At 36.8% G+C, this 19,742-nt stretch overlaps 1 protein-coding gene across 8 annotated transcripts in view; it reads right to left on the reverse strand.

Moving 5' to 3' along the window:
* Nucleotides 1-19,742, reverse strand: part of LOC136611242 (protocadherin gamma-A4-like) — a 292,538-nt gene that overhangs the window by 169,490 nt on the left and 103,306 nt on the right. For 2 of the 8 annotated variants that reach the window (XM_066590661.1, XM_066590659.1), the window contains exon 1: nt 4,493-5,799. The exons of 5 other annotated variants lie outside the window; for them this stretch is intronic. In XM_066590661.1, coding sequence (XP_066446758.1) covers nt 4,493-5,779 — 1,287 coding nt within the window. In that variant the 5' untranslated portion in view covers nt 5,780-5,799. Of the gene's footprint in view, nt 1-4,492; nt 5,800-11,758; nt 14,181-19,742 lie in introns of those variants that run through there. One more of the 8 variants, XM_066590639.1, reaches the window with a different exon arrangement.

Raw genomic sequence — 19,742 nt, forward strand, 5'->3', positions numbered from 1 at the left:
TCCTATCAGCAATATACAGGTTTCCATTATCCAGATTTATGTTGAAATATTTCTCAGAGATTTTAGACACAATTCGGAGTTTCCTTCTGGAGAGGTCCTTAACATCTAATTCAAGATCCTTTGCTAAATCACCAACAATAGAACCTTTTCTTAATTCTTCATTAATAGAATAGTGAATCTGAGCAGAGACTGAATGACACAGCCAGGAAAATAAGAAGAGGAATATTACTTGCCATCTGAGTCCTTGTATTGATTGTCCTTCCTGCAGTTGTAATCCAGCCATCCTTCTTGCTTCCACAAATATAATGGTAAAATTCCTTACTGTATGTGTCCTCCTCTTGATAACATAGAAATCTATGAATCCTCTTCTTTCTGAGTCCTATACCCGGCACATCCTAGTGTGAAATGCTGTGTATTTCTTCTTGCAGTTGAACACTGTCTGCATCATGGAGGAGATTCTGGATATGCAGAATATTTTCCTTCTTGGTGAACAGCGGCGCTCTGAGGCGTATATGGGGAACTGCAGCACCAAATACTTAGATTTTAAGATATTAAACTTGTTTTATCTATATATTTTAAAAAAGCTTTATAGTAGGACATTTTTAAATTAGAAACAGAACTGCTTTATATAAACAATAACACAAACTGTATAAATAACATCAATTCTATAATGAAATTAATTTAATTAACCTAAAAAATGTTAAATCTTATGGTGATCTTCATGTATATATATATACATATAAATATTCCTGCTGAACTACAATCCTATGAGCAGTAAAGCTACAAAGAAAGCAATATCAATCAAAAATATCGGAAAGGGAATAGAAAAAGACTTCCACAAGTAGTTGCATGAATAACATGAGACCTATTGAAACTACTATGGAGATGAATCATTCTAAGTTTATCATCAGCTAAAGCACATCTGCACCACTGAAAAGTTTATAGGATCATTAATAGCTTTCTTCTCTTATTCTAAACCACTTTTAACTTATTAAAACAATAGTTAGTGCCCTTTATATCAAGCATAGTTATTTTGGGGATATTTTAGGCATCTTTCTGAACACATGTAAGCACAGACTCTTCATTCCTATCTATTTACTGAATATATCTATCAGTCTTACTCCCAAAGTTATACAAATAGCCTGCTGTGTCTTGTTAGATGAATCAAATCAGTGTCTTGTTAGTCAAAGGTACAGAACCTCACATCCCAATACATAAAATATGTATCCATGAAATGCTGCATTTTAGAAAATTGAATTCTGCGCTATTAACATCAGATGAGGATGATCTATGATAATGAAAAGCAATGTAAAAAAAGCTGAAGTCTCATTGAATATAATGTAGTAACTTGGCCTACTAAAGGTCCTGGTGAGAAGCTCAGTAGACACAATTATCAAGTCCAGCACAACAAATCTAAAAATGTCCAAAACACTGAGAAATCCACTCAGTGAACAAAGATCTGGTATGGCAGCTCATCTCCATCCCAACCTCCCACACCAACACAAATTTATGGCCATGTAAAGCTTTATAATATCCCCTAAATCTTTTCATTATGGCAACCATAACATTTCTTCCTCCAAAACATGCAAGTCCATGAATTTATTTTACCAGTTAATGGTCCCAATTGCCAGATGTACAGTAAGCGTATATGTGATCTTAATATAGTATACAAATGCACTATATGCTCTTTACTCATAGCTATGAATTGTAATAATTCTAAGAAAGCCATTAAACCCTTAAAGGGAATCTGTCACCTTGAAAATGATGACTAATGTGGAAGTACCATATTGTAGAGAAGGAAAGCTGAACAGATTGTTATACTATGTAATTCTGTAAAAAGATTGCTCTGTTTATGTTTAGAAGTCCAGTGGGTGGCCCTATGTGTAATGACAGCTTTCAATGTATCAGAGAATATACAGAGACAGCTGTCAATCAGTGATAGGGATTGCGTACTGGACTCCAAAGCATAGAAAAAGTAGAGATTTCAATGAATAACATTCAGCTTCACTGAATCTTTTTCTAAAAAAAAGTGGCAACCTGTTCCACTCATTGGTCACCCAAAATGTCAAAAAGTTTTTTCCCTTTAACATTACAGGCAATTGCAGAATGGCTCAAGCATTTTTTATTATACTATTTAATTTAAAATGCCCAATGTTATCTTCCATTCTACCCAATACAATATAGTACGTTTGTTTTGATGGATAGGTGTAGGGACACAATCTAGAGTCATTGTAGGCTAAGGGAAGGTTGTAGTTTCAGCCTGTTCCTCTCGCAACAATTGTCAACTTACAAACGACCAGTCTTTAAGAATTATCAATGTGAGTTTTGAATCTGAGCTTCCATAACCATTTATATGTCCCTTTATATCTGCAGTCACTTCATCTGAGACATTTTATCACTTATAAAATAAAGTAACCTGTCAGTATTGGAGATAAATCAAAATAAGAAAGTCAGATATCCTAATACTTGTATGAGCATTTATATGCACAAAAAGGTCACTAAAAAGCTGCAAATGGGAAGTTGAAAAGAAGGCATTTTTTTTTGGTGCAGCCATATTGGGTATCACATCATGCCTTTCAGCCAGTCAGCTGCTCTGAATACAATCATGTGAAACAGCTCATGATGGTAGTTTCTGAGGAATTATGGAGTCATATATTGCTGTTCAGAGATGATAACTAGCTAAAAGTTCACATCGGAAACACAATGAAACTCCACAGATCTAGGAACATTTTTTCTATTGAGACATTCTTGTTTGACACATTGAAACTAATGACTGAGTGCAATCACCCTAAAGAGTAAAACTTTAATAAAACATCACACTGGTGCTCAACATTGAAAATCTATCAAGTGCTATTCCATTACCTGATTGCTCAGTAGGGGGTAATAATCAACTTGTATGCAGAAAGCCAATGCTCTTCTACCTTTTTGGTCAAATATATATTTTTTATTATAGAGCATCACAATGTGGGACTTATAAGGACATAAAAAATGCTACATATTAACCTATATAAGTTTAAAGAGACAATAATACTAATTGTGACAAATGCTAAAAGACAAAAAAATTACCGTTCAATGGGTACTGTACTTTATACACAATATGAGAACAATTAAAAATACACTATAACTGCAACGAAGAGGGACCCCCATGCACACATTATCCAGAATATACAACATACTCAACTCACAATCGGAGGCATTACCGCCGGGATACATACAGAAGTGGGAAGTGGAACTCGGGATTACGCTCTCCCCTGAGGAAAGGGAAAGAATATTCACAATCACGCACTCTTCATCAATATCTAGCAAGATACAGGAGTCGGGATTTAAGATTCTTTCACGCTGGTATAGGGTGCCCTCCTTTCTACATACAATATTCCTGTCAGTCTCGTATTTGTGTTGGTGATGTGGCATGGAACAGTGTACACTGTTGCATGTGTTTTGGGAGTGTCCGGTTCTGGCAAACTTTTGGTCGGAGATTTGGCGGATTACGTCAAGGTTCACAGACCAATCACTTCTGAAATCCCCTGCTCTCTTTCTCCTGCATCACAGCGATATACAACTAGCGATGTACAAAAACTCAGTAGTGTGCTACTTGGTAGGTGCGGCGAGATCTTGTATCCCTAGACTATGGAGGCAGACCTCTCCGCCCACATTGGGCATGTGGCTTAACACAGCAAACCGGATTATGGAGATGGAGGACCTTACGGCATCCCTCAAAGGCCGACAAGAGAAATTTAGGAAGACTTGGTTCCACTGGATAGCGTTCCAGAGCTCGGAAGAGTAAAGGAATTACTCCGTACTTAAGTTACCATACTCCCCTTTCCCCTGTCCTCTTTCCTTCTTTTTCATCCCTTCCCCCCTTTCCTTGAATGTTAGAATGTCTTCTATCTCTGTCCAGTCTTTATGAAAGTGCGATGTGTTAGAGGGTGTGGTATCAGACATACGTAACCATAAGTGTTATACCAGAGATTATCTCTCCGGAGTCATCACAATAAATATAAGGGTCTTGAGGGTTAGCCTCGGCACCCGTCATGAGACCCCCTGGTGGTTTTTATTTCTATCTCTCCCTCCTCTCTGTCTCTGTTTTTGGTTTTATGTTGTCCTACATGCAACAGAGTGGCAGAGAGTATTAATGGTTCTGGCGCCCACTGTAGGAAAATGTTTATTCCCGTCATTGCAGTATATGTAAAGCGACACGAGACGGATGAAGTGTTCTCAAGGTTTTTTTTTTTTTGCCAGAAGTGAAGCGAAGGTAGAAGGAGTACAACATATTGTCAGATGATTTATAACAGCTAGGGCAGAAACATGTATAGTATGACTAGGTCATGTTTAGTTAAAGGTTGTAAAATGTTTAAAGAAAATGCTTTTTTTATTTTTTTCTATTGACATTGTAAAGAAAATTAAAAATTGAAAATGACTAAAATAAAGAATAAAAAAATACACTATAACACAAAAAGTCAATATTGCAATAAATATATAATGAAATACAAACCTCTGTTCTTTCGCTTCCAATCCCGGAGTCATCAGCATCTATTAGACTATCCACAGGAACATTGTGTTGAGCTTTAAGAAATGCAAATTCCTGCTCACTTGGGTCCAGAGTTACACAAACATCATATGAATATGGCAGAGGTAATGTTCCACTGTTGAACTGTGAAATAAATCTGGGATCAACCGGTGGATATAGACTTGTACTCAGGGATCCAAATGGAGTAGAAGATTTTGACTCTTTATATTTGGAGACAACTGTAACAATTACAGTCAACATGAAAAGAAAGGAAATCAATCCCAAGGCTATTATCAGATAAAATTGTAAGTTGGAGTGAGTTTCTTCTTTGTTGGACTGATTTCCCAGTTCCGGAAGGACCTGATGAAAATGATCAGCAATCACCATGTTTATAATGACTGAAGCTGAGCGGGATGGAATCCCATTGTCTTTCACTAGAACCACAATTCCATGTTTCATGATGTCTTTTTCTTGAAATACCCGTGATGTCCTGATCTCCCCTGTGTGCTGGTCAATGGTGAAGAGTGATGGTTCTGAAGATTGTAAAAAGTAAGACAACCAAGCATTGTGTCCAGAGTCAGCGTCCACTGCCACCACTTTGGATACTAAGGAGCCTTGCTCAGAGATCCAAGGAACCATCTCAAATGTTGAGCTACCAACCTCTGGTGATGGGTACAGAATGACAGGTGAATTATCATTCTGATCTATTATAGAAATTCTCAGTGTTGCACTGCTGTTCAGAGATGGAGATCCATTGTCTCTGGCAATGATGTAGATGTTAAATTCTTTATGCTTTTCATAATCAAATGATTGTTGAGCATAGATGACCCCAGTTACTGGATTCATGGAGATGTAGGAAGACAGGGGATCTTCTTCTTTATCTCTAGTCATTATTACATAAGTTATCTTTGCATTGTCTTCACTGTCCATATCTTTTGCGTGAATGTTAAATATTGAAGCTCCTGGTAAGTTATTTTCTGTTATAAATGACGTGTAAAGCAATTTCTCAAAGACTGGGGCATTGTCATTGACATCTGATATATCAAGTCTAATAAGTTTTATAGATGCCAAATGTGGAACACCTTTGTCTGATGCTTCTATTGTGATGTTGTATAATGATACCTGTTCTCTATCTAGACTCCTCTTTGTAACAATTTTATAAAAATTTCCTGTTGATGATATTAGTTCAAATGGCAAATCACCTTTTATTATACATTGAACCTCACCATTTTCTCCCGCGTCACGATCTTGAACTTTAATAAGTGCTACCATGGTACCAGGAGTGGAATCCTCAGAAATTGTAGTTGATAGTGACATTACACTTATCTCAGGAGCATTATCATTTTCATCTATTATGTGTATTAATACCTTGGTTTTGACTGCTAGGCCTCCTCCATCTTCTGCCTGGACCACAATTTCATATAATTGCGTTACTTCATAATCCAAACATCCCTTTGATTTAATTTCTCCACTTTTAGGATTAATAAAAAATGCATCAAGAATGTGGCTTACTGTGGTACTAAATGAGTAAGTAACTTGAGCATTCACACCTTCATCTTCATCACTTGCACTGACCTGCAGAATTGTTGAATTCACTGGTATATTTTCCCGAACACTTACTTTATATACATCCTGGGTAAATACTGGGACATTGTCATTAAAGTCAGTGACAATAATATTAATTAATGCAGTGCCTGTCTGTACAGGATTCCCCCCATCAGAAGCTGTTAGAATGAGCTCATGCTTGTTCTGTGTCTCTCGGTCTAGAGGCTTCTCTAGTATAAGCTCTGGAAATACACTGCCATCAGTGCTGACCTTCTCTCCAAGAGCAAAATACTGGTTTGCACTGAGTTTATAGCTTATCAGAGAATTAATACCAACATCCAAATCTTCAGCATTTTGTAGAAGAAACCTTCTTCCTGGGGAGGATGTTTCACCCATTTCTATTCTAATTGTGTGAAGAATAAATGTAGGAGGATTGTCATTTATATCCTGAATATCAATCTTAACACTGAAGACATTTAGAGGATTTTCCACCACAGCATCAAATGTAAGGACACAATCAGCTGCAGCTCTACACAATGTCTCCCTGTCTATCCTATCAGCAATATATAGGTTTCCATTATCCAGATTTATGCTAAAATATTTCTCAGATACATCAGATGCAATGTGCAATTTCCTACTGAAGATCTCTTTAACATCTAACTGAAGATCCTTTGCTAAGTTTCCAACAATAGAACCTTTTCCTAATTCTTCATTAATAGAATAGTGAATCTGACCAGAGACTGAATGACACAGCCAGGATAATAAGAAGGGGAATATTACTTGCCATCTGAGTCCTTGCATTGATTGTCCTTCCTGCAGTTGTAATCCAGCCATCCTTCTTCTCATCAGAAATATAATGGTGAAATTCCTTTATATAAATGTAATGAAGTACAATTTGCATCAAAAAATAATCCCTCTTCCTTCTGAGTCCTATGTCCGGCACATCCTAGTGTGAAATGCTGTGTATTTCTTCTTGCAGTTGAACACTGTCTGCATCATGGAGGAGATTCTGGATTTGCAGAATATTTTCCTTATTGGTGAACAGCGGCGCTCTGAGGCGTATGTGGGGAACTGCAGCATCAAATACTTAGATTCTATGTTTATACCTAACATATGTGGCATAAAAATTTCATATAAATTCATACTTTTTTTGTGAATTATGTGGTTCTTTTAAATTTATGAATTTTGCAATAATTAAAAATTCTGACAAGACTAAAAATTATATTTGGCACATAGAAAATAATCTATGTTTCTATATGACATAGTGCCATAATAATGTTTAACATGGATAGTTGACCCAGGACAGTTATGTCACACAAGGCAAAAGCTTATTCATACAGGATTATAATAAATAGTCTAAAATAGTTTTGTTATTCCAAAGTGTTAATTTTAAATCTATGATACCAATAATTAGATCATTAATCAAAATAATAGAAGCTGATACAATGTGTAAATGAAGCACTAAGCTTATGTAAGTCTTGCAATGAACATTTATGAGGCTTTCAATGATACTACAGGCTGATCTAAATATAATAAAGATAATCAACTAATAACAATAAACACAATTTACATCATTGTTATTTTGAATGTTTTTCAATTACTTTCTATCTTATCTTTATGTATATTTATGAGGCTTTCAACAGTACTACATGCTAATCTAAATATAATAAAGATAAGCAACATAGAAGAGCAGGTATTTGATAGACACACTCAATGGAGCATATCTAAAATAGCTTGTTCGGTTACTATCCAGAGAAGATAACATTCTAGATGTACTATTTACAAATGGGGATCTGGTGATTGAGGTCAAGGTAGAAGAGAATACAGCTCCTATCGATCACCAATGTTTATGGTGTAATATAAAAGCAAATCTATACTTCAACTAACGTAATAGATTTTTGAAAGATAGGGACCCATGGAAAAGAAGTTTGAATACCCAACCCCCTCAGGATTACCCAGATCAATGTCAATATTATTTTGAAGGCAGACTTGTCAGAGGAGTCATGGTAAAAAAAAAACACATTGCGTTAAAATTGATCACCATCAAACTACAATAGGAGCTATACTTTCACAGAAAGACATGGTTTGATAAATAATCATGGTTCAATAAATAAATAGAGCATCCTTAACAATGATACAGTAGCATACATACCGGCAGCCACATATGTAGAAAATTCAGGATACGAGCATGGCTGGCATAAAATCCCAGTTTAGACCCACACATGAATTCAGTTTCCAGATTAGATCCCTTAATTAATTTAGATCTAGCACTCCTAAATTATTTCAGATTGTATAAATATTTTTTTCCCATGCCTAAATTAATTCAGACCCTTGAAAAAATTCAGACTTAGAACTAACCCTGAAACTCATTTACATTCCACACCAGGCCTCACAGTTCACTCAAATCCCAGAAGCATAGCAGAATGAAATTATAATGATATGAGTTTATAAAAATAATAAAATATTAAATTAATGTGCAACAATAAGAGTAGAATACGGAGACATGATGTAAGGGTATAGTCACCACTAGTCCCCAATGTGCAGACACCAGAACATGCTCACCAAAATCCATGAATAATTCCTTTACGAAATGGTCTATGGTTTATTTTTCATTTGTATACTTGTTTTAATTTTGGTTTGAGTGATATTCTGTGCTGTTGGATGTTTAGTTATAATATTTTTGTTTTATATTGTTTTATTATTTTAATCCTTTGGCCACTCTTGGCTTCTTTCGTTGCTGAGATCCGGTGATTGGTGGTGATCCCTATGACATCATACATGGGTGCTTTTCCACTTTTGAAATTTAAATCTGCTTTGTCATTGTTGTCTATCAGTGGCCTGATAAAAGAACCAGACTGACTCAGAAACACGTTGTCCAGTAAAGTATTATTCATCCTGAAAGCCTGTTTATTTACAGCAGAGCCACTCTTCTCCATATTGCCTTTGATAAGTTTGTTTCCCATCAAATGTGAACCCCATAATTTGACGGGGGGTGGGGGGTGAAGGGGGTCTACAGCTGTTCCCTGCCTGAACTTGTATCTTGTCCAGCTTCACTGGAGGAAAAAACGCAAGCCAAGCCAATAAATTATATCAAGGTGTGAAATTAAAAAACGATATCTGAGAAATATAAAACAGATATCTGATATTGGTTTACTAAATTGTAAAAGGAACACAGCGTACCACTGATCTATTCTTTACCTAAATATGTTGTTTTCCTTAAGATATGTCTGTTAAAAGAGCAGTTTATATTATACCATATAAAAACATATCCATGATATGAGGTTTTCTACAGCTGAAGAGGTCTTCAAAGTTTAACGTTTAATCCCCGAGTCAATCAGGGGGCAGGTCTGACTCACACCCCCTTCACACCCACTGCAGGCCGGCCGCGCGGAACTCCGGCTGCCGGGAGCAGGTGAGTATGTATATTTTTTTTATTTAACACTTTTCTGGATGAATTGCAGGGAAGGGCTTATATATTTAAGCCCTTCCCGACAATTCATCCCACGCACGCCGGCAGCCCATTGCTTTCAATGGAGCCGGCTGTATTTACAATCCCGGAGTCATCAGCATCTATTAGACTATCCACAGGAACATTGTGTTGAGGTTTAAGGAAAGAAAATTCCTGCTCACTTGGGTCCAGAGTTACACAAACATCATATGAATATGAATATGGCAGAGGTAAGGTTCCAGGGTTGAATTGTTAAATAAATCTGGAATCAACTGGTGGATATAGACTTGTATTCACGGATTCAAATAAAGCAGAAGGTTTTGACTCTTTGCACTTGGAGATAATTGTAAAAACTGACAGCATGAGTAAGGAAATCAATGCCACGGCTTTTACCAAGTAGCAACCAAAACCAGCACCTCTGTCATTTCTTATACTGATGTGGCAAAAATGAAAAATGTGCTGTGATTGGTTGATATGTGCTACAAAGAATTTATTTTAGACAGCTTTCATAAGAGTGTGGTGCTGGTGAATTTTCTGTGGCTCACTCTCTACAAAAGTGTTTCTCAACTCCGGTCCTCGGGACCCCCAACAGGTCATGTTTTCAGGACTTCTTCAGTACTGGACTGAAGATGTAATTATTGTCGGTGCCTCAGACATTGCCAAAGGTGAACTTCTTACCGTAGGATATCCTGTTGGGGGTTCAGAGGACTGGAGTTGAGAAACACTGCTCTACAACAAACTTTATTGGAATATTGTTTACCGGAAAATATTTAAATTAGATGTGCAAAGAATAACAGAAAACCCAGTGGAGGTTTTTGAAAAATTCTGTCAGTGTCTAGAAAAGAAGGCTAATGGGGCAACACTAGAGGGGACTCAGTTTGTGCTGACTATTTAGTGTATTCAAAACAGCTGATGCCTTCACATTCTAACTATTATTCAGTATTCTGCCGAATAATTTTCCTGAGAATGAATATATATATATTTATTGCAGTTGCCTGGGATGGGCTTTCTACTAGTCTGAGATAATGATCTGGTGGTTATACTTTCTTTTCTTCAGCTTTGTGACAAACCTGTCTGTACATATAGACACGTTGGGGCATATTAAGGCATACCTCTAAGAGATAAACCACCTACAGCAACCAATCACAACTCAGCCTTGATTTCATTTGTGGTTTTGAAAATTGAAAGCTGCACTTAGATTATTAGCAATAGACAAAGCAGTTTCTCTTTTAGACAGGTTTCATAGATCTGCCACAAAATTCCTGGTTACCTGTTGTGGGAGTGCACAAACTCTGGGGTGGATGATGACATTGCAGTACAGTTATCATACTGTTATCTCATCTTGCAGTTGAAATTTCTAGTATTTTCTATACACACTCCCAAGTGGCTCATGACCAAGCTTGCTTGGTGCACATGGCCAGTTCAGACTTCAACTGAGGCCTACTAGTAAGGACTCTTGAGAACCCCAGATTCCAGTAAATACAAATTTGAACTCCATAAATTTGGCCTTCCTAATGTTTATAGAAACTAAAAACAATAAAGACAATAGAGTAATACATAAATGCTAAAAATAATTTAACTTTCAACAATGCTGCCATATATTTTAGCTACAACACTAAATACATAAGAGGATGCCTCATGAAATTAAGTAACACTGTAAACATATCCAGCCTTCTATATCACAAGGACCTATTTCCCCCTCTATACTACACTAAAAAAGCAGATTACATTCAGTAAACTCTACAAATGATCCATTTTCGGTCTGCAAAATAGGTCTGCAACGTTTTTTCCTGTTCCATCTTATCTCCATTACCTCAGTCCTGCTTATTGGCTATGGTGGATAATGTAATATGGTTTCAAATGCCAAAGAGCAGTGGAATCATAGATAGTATTGCCGGATAACTCTTAGCCATTCAGCAGCACTGACAAATACCAGATGAATGCTTAAAATCCCAGAAAAATGTCTTCTCTTCAGCCCTTTTGTAATGCACTTTAAGTTGCTGCACACACAGGAATAATTCTACTAGGTCATCACACCAATATCCTTATATTTGATTGTTTTCCTTAAGGATTTTTTAATGTCTAACATCATTTTTCGATGACTCGAGAATTTCTAACCCACAACTGCCAAAGAACTGGTGGCCCCATAATACCTAAAATCACATAAAAAGGTTTGTTCAGAACTTGTATTGTTAAAATTACATAATAAACCCCCAAAAGAAGTGTATACATAGTTATAAATGGATTTAAATACATACCTGTGTTTCCACTGGGAAACAATTCTTTACATTTTCATTTCCAATCCCGGAGTCATCAGCATCTATTAGACTATCCACAGGAACATTGTGTTGAGCTTTAAGAAATGCAAATTCCTGCTCACTTGGGTCCAGAGTTACACAAACATCATATGAATATGGCAGAGGTAATGTTCCCGGGTTGAACTGTGAAATAAACCTGGGATCAACCGGAGGATATAGACTTGTACTCAGGGATCCAAATGGAGTTGAAGATTTGGATTCTTTGTATTTGGAGACAACTGCAATAATCACAGTCAACATAAAGAGAAAGGAAATCAATGCCAAGGCTATTACCAAGTAGAACTGTAGGTTGGACTGAGATTCTTCTTTGTTGGACTGACTGTTCAGCTCAGGAAGGGCCTGATGAAAATGATCAGCAATCACCATGTTTATAGCGACTGAAGCTGAGCGGGATGGAGTCCCATTGTCTTTTACTAGAACCACAATTCCATGTTTCAGGATGTCTTTTTCTTGAAATACTCGTGATGTCCTGATCTCCCCCGTGTGTTGGTCAATGGTGAAGAATGATGGTTCTGAAGACTGTAAAAAGTAAGACAACCAGGCATTGTGTCCAGAGTCAGCGTCCACTGCCACCACTTTAGATACTAAAGAGCCTTGTTCTGAGGTCCAAGGAACCATCTCGAATGATACGCTATCAACCTCTTGTGATGGGTACAGAATGACTGGTGAATTATCATTCTGGTCTACTATACAAATTCTTAATGTTGTACTGCTGTTCAGAGATGGAGATCCATTGTCTCTGGCATTGATTTGGATATTAAATTCTTTATGCTTCTCATAATCAAATGACCGTTGAGCATAGATGACCCCAGTTACTGGATTCATGGAGATGTAGGAAGACAGGGAATCTTCATCATTACCTTTATTAATTAGAGAATAAATTATCTTTGCATTGTCCTCACTGTCCATATCTATTGCTTGAATACTGAATATTGAAGCTCCTGGTGAATTATTTTCTGCTATAAATGTGGTATACAGCAGCTTCTCAAACACTGGTGCATTGTCATTGATGTCTGATATTCGCAGTCTTAAAACTTTTTGTGTAGTCAGCTCAGGAAAACCTTTGTCTGAGGCTTGTATTGTGATGTTGTATGATGAGACTTTTTCTCTATCTAGGTTATTTTTTGTAACAATTTTATAAAAGTTTCCTGTTGATAATATTAACTCAAATGGTAAATCACCTTTTATTCTACATTGAACCTCCCCATTCTCTCCTGAGTCAGGATCATGAACTTGAATCAAAGCCACCACAGTTCCAGGAGCAGAATTCTCAGGAATAATATCTGATGATGAGGTTATGGATATCTCAGGAGCATTGTCATTGATATCTAGGATTTCGATTAATACTTTGGCTTTGGCCGCGAGGCCGCCTCCATCTTCAGCTTGCACTGAAATTTCATAAAACTTTGACACTTCATAATCTAATTGTCCTTTGGTTTTAATCTCTCCACTTTCAGGATTAATAGAAAAGGCATCAAGAATGTGGCTTGCTGTGGTTCTAAATGAGTAAGTAACTTGAGCATTGACACCTTCATCTTCATCAGTCGCACTGACCTGCAGAATTGTTGAATTCACCGGTATAGTTTCCCTAATACTTACTTTATATACATCCTGTGCAAATACCGGAGGATTATCATTGATATCAGTGATTCTGACATTAATTAAGGCAGTGCCTGTCTGTACAGGATTTCCACCATCAGAAGCTGTTAGAATGAGCTCATGCTTGTTCTGTGTCTCTCGGTCTAGAGGCTTCTCTAGTATAAGCTCTGGAAATACACTGCCATCAGTGCTGACCTTCTCTCCAAGAGCAAAATACTGGTTTGCACTGAGTTTATAGCTAATCAGAGAATTAATACCAACATCCAGATCTTCTGCACTATGTAAAACAAATCTTCTTCCTGGTGATGTGAGTTCACTCATTTCTATTCTAATTGTGTCAATAATAAATGTAGGAGGATTGTCATTTATATCCTGAATATCAATCTTAACACTGAAGACATTTAGAGGATTTTCCATTACAGCATCAAATGTAAGGACACAATCAGCTGCAGCTCTACACAATGTCTCCCTGTCTAGCCTATCAGCAATATATAGGTTTCCATTATCCACATTTATACTGAAATATCTCTCAGAGATTTTAGACACAATTCGGAATTTTCTTCTGGAGAGATCCTTAACATCTAATTGCAAATCCTTTGCTAAATTGCCAACAATAGAACCTTTTCTTAATTCTTCATTAATAGAATAGTGAATCTGACCAGAGACTGAATGACACAGCCAGGAAAATAAGAAGGGGAATATTACTTGCCATCTGAGTCCTTGCATTGATTGTCCTTCCTGCAGTTGTAATCCAGCCATCCTTCTTCTCATTAGAAATATAATGGTGAAATTCCTATATCTGTTTGTTATCCAGTAGTGTTAACAGCAGAAAATATTCCCTCTTCTTTCTCAGTCCTATACCCGGCACATCCTAGTGTGAAATGCTGTGTATTTCTTCTTGCAGTTGAACACTGTCTGCATCATGGAGGAGATTCCGGATTTGCAGAAAATTTTCCTTATTGGTGAACAGCGGCGCTCTGAGGCGTATATAGGGAACTACAGCATCAAATACTTAGATTCTATGTTTATACCTTTCATATATAATATTTATAATTAAATGGCATTTTTAGTGGAAGGTTTGGATTTTTAGTATCACATATTTCTATAAGGCCTATATATTTATTTGTTCAAGATGTGGATACTGAGAATAGAGTATGCTTAATAGGCAAAATAATTTTAAAATTCTATATTACAGTTAAAACCAATATAGAAATAGTATTATAATCTCTGCTTTAGGTGTCAAATTAACGCTAAGTTAACATTTTGTTTAACATTTGACAGATATGCCAGAAAGTTTTACATGTATACAGGCCCCATGAACCTGACAAAGTATTAGAGATGAGCGAACGTACTCGGATAAGCACTACTCGTCCGAGTAATGTGCTTTATCCGAGCACCGCTGTGCTCGTCCTGAAAGATTCGGGGCGCTCCGCTGCTGACAGGTGAGTCGCAGCGGGGAGCGGGGCAGAGCGGGCGGGAGAGAAGGAGAGAAAGATCTCCCCTCCGTTCCTCCCCGCTCTCCCCTGCAGCTCCCCGCTCCGCAGCGCGTCCCGAATCTTTCAGGACGAGCAGAGAGGTACTCGGATAAAGCACTTTACTCGGACGAGTAGTGCTTATCCGAGTACGTTCGCTTATCTCTACAAAGTATCCTTTTGATCTTCATCGGACCTGGATGTACTGACATATTTTTGTTGTATGTAGGAAAGCACAGTATGTTGAACTTATTTATAAGCAGTGGACTGCTGAAACGAAAAAGTATAATGTTTGTTTTAATATTGGCAGATGTGAAAGATTGATGCCGCTGTATTGATAAACACTGCCATATGTTGGAGCTTTTCATTAGAAGTACACTGGGAGTCCTGCAGATGTGTCAGTATGACAAAAGGGTCAGATATGTTGTGAACAGAACCTAACACTAGAAGTTCGGTAAGGCTATTAGTCTAATATACAGCTAAGAAGGTAACCTGAGTTCTCTATTTAATACATAGTATTGTTTTCCTGCGCTAATGAAATATAGTATACTGAAACTACTTTATATTGAAAAGCAAACAAGTCACAGGTAAATGTAATTACGAAGGTAAGCACTATAGGTAATTTATGAAAATGATTATATTACTTTAATACACATTAAATCATACATGAATACTCAGTTATATCTTACTATTCATCCCATATTACTTATAACAACAGCACATGGCAACTATGTAGCAATTGTAGGAGACTAGTATGGTCAGAAAGGTATCTTTAACATATACCACAAATTACTTCTCTTAAAATAATGAGTCAATAATGATTTCTTTACTACATATAAAAGCAGCTTTCCCATTTCATACTCCAACGTAGGGTGTGACTTGAAGCTGCTGGGCCCTAGTTCAAAGTCTGTATCTGGGCCCCCCAAATATGCTTTATTTATATTACCAGCCTCCTCATATGGGGATGAGAGACCTCATGAGTCCTTACAGCTTAATGGCCCAGATATGACTGCATCCTCTGTACCCACTTTGGTTACAGTCTGGCTTTAAACAAGTGACTTGAGTATGAAAAATATTTTCACAAGTCAGGTATTAAAAATGACAAGAAAATATGCAGTATTTTTCTAGTACACTGAAGAAGGCTTATCTTACTGAATTTTCCTTTAAGGTAATTTAAGATATAGGGTTTATTATTGACATCATTGGCAAAGCACATGCAGTGTCATTTCGAATATAATCTCTTGCATTTATTTTTACTTTTTGGTTATTGCAACTTTAAAACTTATTCATTTAGTCTTTAACAGAAATTAGCAACAATCATCCCATCATATCATATACATAATTATGCATACTGTATATGCTTAAACGTTAGCTGATGCATTAACCAAATGCATCCAAACTTAACCAGCAGTCATATTTGATATCTTCCTTTGATAATAGTAAAATATTGTAAAACACTTTAAGAAGTAGATAAAATGACAGCATCTTAAATATTTTCAGCTTGCGCTGAGTATTTAGTGTATTCAAAAGAGCTGACGCCTTCACATTCTAACTATTATTCAGAATTCCGCCGAATAATTTTCCTGAGCAGGAATATATATATATATATATATATATATATATATATAACTATATATATATTGCAGTCGCTGTCATGCAACAGGCTTTCTATTAGTCTGAGATAATAATCTTGTGGTTATACTTCCTTCTCTTCAGCTGTTTTTGTGACCACCCTGTCTGTACATATAATAAACACAAGGGGACATATTTAGGAATACCTCTAAAAAGGAAACTGACCATAGCAGCCAATCACAGCTCAGCCTTGATTTCATTTGTGGTTTTGAAAATTGAAAGCTGCACTTAGATTATTTGCAATAGACAATACAGTTTCTCTTTTAGACAGGCTTCATAGATCTGCCACAAAATTCCTGGTTACCTGTTGTGGGAGTGCACAAACTCTGGGGTGGACCAAGGTAGTGCTGCACAGTTATCATACTGCTATCTCATGTTGCAGTTGACATTTCTAGTATTTACTATGCACACTCCCAAGTGGCTCATGACCAAGCTTGCTTGTTGCACATGGCCATGTTCAGACTTCAACTGAGGTCTACTTGTAAGGAATCCCACATTCCAGTAAATACAAATTTGGGCTCCATAAATCTGGTCTTCCTAATGTTTACAGAGACTAAAAACAATAAAGACAATAGAATTATAAAACACATACATGCTAAAAGTAATTTAACATACAACGATGCTGACAAATATTTTACATATATGTAAAATATATGACAGCATTGCTGTATGTTAAACTACTTTATATATCTACAACACCAAATACATGAAAAGGATGTCTCATGCAATATAGTAACACTGTAAAGGACCTATTTCCTGCCCCATACTACACTACAAAGCAGATTACATTCAGTATACTCTACAAATGATCCATTTTAAAACATGTGTACAACGTTTTTGGCTGTTCCATGTTATCTCCATAACCTCAGTCCTGCTTATTGGCTATGGTGGATAATGAGATATGGTTTCAAATGCTGAAGAGGCAGTTGAATCATGGATGGTATTGCCAGATACCTCTAGGCCAATCAGCAGCACTGACAAATACCAGATTAATTGACAAAATTACAGAAAGATGCCTTTTCATCACCTTTGTAATGCACAATGCAGTTGCTGTTAATTCAGGAATAACTCTACTAGGGCATCACACCAATATCCTTATATTAGGATGGTCTCTTTAAGGAATTTTTAATGTCTAAAGTCCTTTTTCCATGAGCATAGAGAATTTCTGACGCACAACTGCCAAAGAACCGGAGGCCCCATAATAACTAAAATCACATAAAAAGGCTGTTCATAACTTCTATTATTGAAATTACATAATAATCCCCAAAAGAAGTCTAAATATAATGTATGTAGAGTTGTAAATAGATTTAAATACATACCTGAGTTTCCACAGTTAAACAGTTCTTTACATTTTCATTTCCAATCCCCGAGTCATCAGCATCTATTAGACTATCCACAGGAACATTGTGTTGAGCTTTAAGAAATGCAAATTCCTGCTCACTTGGGTCCAGAGTTACACAAACATCATATGAATATGGCAGAGGTAATGTTCCACTGTTGAACTGTGAAATAAATCTTGGATCAACCGGAGGATATAGGCTTGTACTCAGGGATCCAAATGGAGTAGAATACTTGGATTCTTTATATTTGGAGACAACTGCAATAATCACAGTCAATATAAAGAGGAAGGAAATCAATGCCAAGGCTATTACCAAGTAGAATTGTAGGTTGGATTGAGATTCTTCTTTGTTGGACTGATTGTTCAGCTCAGGAAGGGCCTGATGAAAATGATCAGCAATCACCATGTTTATAGTGACTGAAGCTGAGCGGGATGGAGTCCCATTGTCTTTTACTAGAACGACAATTCCATGCTTCATTACGTCTTTTTCTTGAAATACCCGTGATGTCCTGATCTCCCCTGTGTGTTGGTCAATGGTGAAGAGTGATGGTTCTGAAGACTGCAAAAAGTAAGACAACCAGGCATTGTGTCCAGAGTCAGCATCCACTGCCACCACTTTAGATACTAAGGAGCCTTGTTCTGAGGACCAAGGAACCATCTCAAATGTTGTATCAACCTCCGGTGATGGGTACAGAATGACTGGTGAATTATCATTCTGATCTACTATACAAATTCTCAGTGTTGTACTGCTGTTCATAGATGGAGATCCATTGTCTCTGGCAATGATTTGGATATTAAATTCTTTATGCTTCTCATAATCAAAAGACCATTGAGTGTAGATGACCCCGGTTACTGGATTCATGGAGATATAGGAAGACAGGGGATCTTGGTCATTACCTTTAGTTATTAGAGAATAAGTTATCTTTGCATTGTCTTCAATGTCCAAATCCTTTGCTTGAATACTGAATATTGAAGCTCCTGGTGAATTGTTTTCTGCTATAAAGGTGGTATACAGCAGCTTCTCAAACACTGGTGCATTGTCATTGATGTCTGATATTTGCAGTCTTAAAACTTTTTGGGTAGTCAGTTCAGGAAAACCTTTATCAGATGCTTGTATTGTGATGTTGTATGATGAGGCTTTTTCTCTATCTAGGCTATTTTTTGTAACAATTTTATAAAAACTTCCTGTTGACAATATTAGCTCAAATGGCAAATCGCCTTTTATTCTACATTGAACCTCACCATTCTCTCCTGAGTCAGGATCATGAACTTGAATCAAAGCAACCACAGTTCCAGGAGCAGAATCCTCAGGAATAATATCTGATGATGAGGTTATGGATATCTCAGGAGCATTGTCATTGATATCTAGGATTTCTATTATTACTTTGGCTTTGGCAGCTAAACTTCCTCCATCTTCAGCCTGCACCGAAATTTCATAAAACTTTGACACTTCATAATCTAATTGACCTTTGGTTTTAATTTCCCCACTTTTAGTATTGATATTAAAATTCTGTAGAATATCACTTGCCGTGGTTCTAATAGAGTAAGTGATTTTTGCATTGATGCCTTCATCTTCATCGCTTGCACTGACCTGCAGAATTGTGGAATTCACTGGTATATTTTCCATAATACTTACTTTATATACATCCTGGGTAAATACTGGAGCATTATCATTGAAATCTGTGATAATAATATTAATTAATGCAGTGCCTGTCTGTACAGGATTTCCCCCATCAGAAGCTGTTAGAATGAGCTCATGCTTGTTCTGTGTCTCTCGGTCTAGAGGCTTCTCTAGTATAAGCTCTGGAAATACACTGCCATCAGTGCTGACCTTCTCTCCAAGAGCAAAATACTGGTTTGCACTGAGTTTATAGCTTATCAG

This window comes from Eleutherodactylus coqui, chromosome 2 (assembly GCF_035609145.1).
Source record: "Eleutherodactylus coqui strain aEleCoq1 chromosome 2, aEleCoq1.hap1, whole genome shotgun sequence".
Taxonomy (NCBI): Eukaryota; Metazoa; Chordata; class Amphibia; order Anura; family Eleutherodactylidae; genus Eleutherodactylus; species Eleutherodactylus coqui.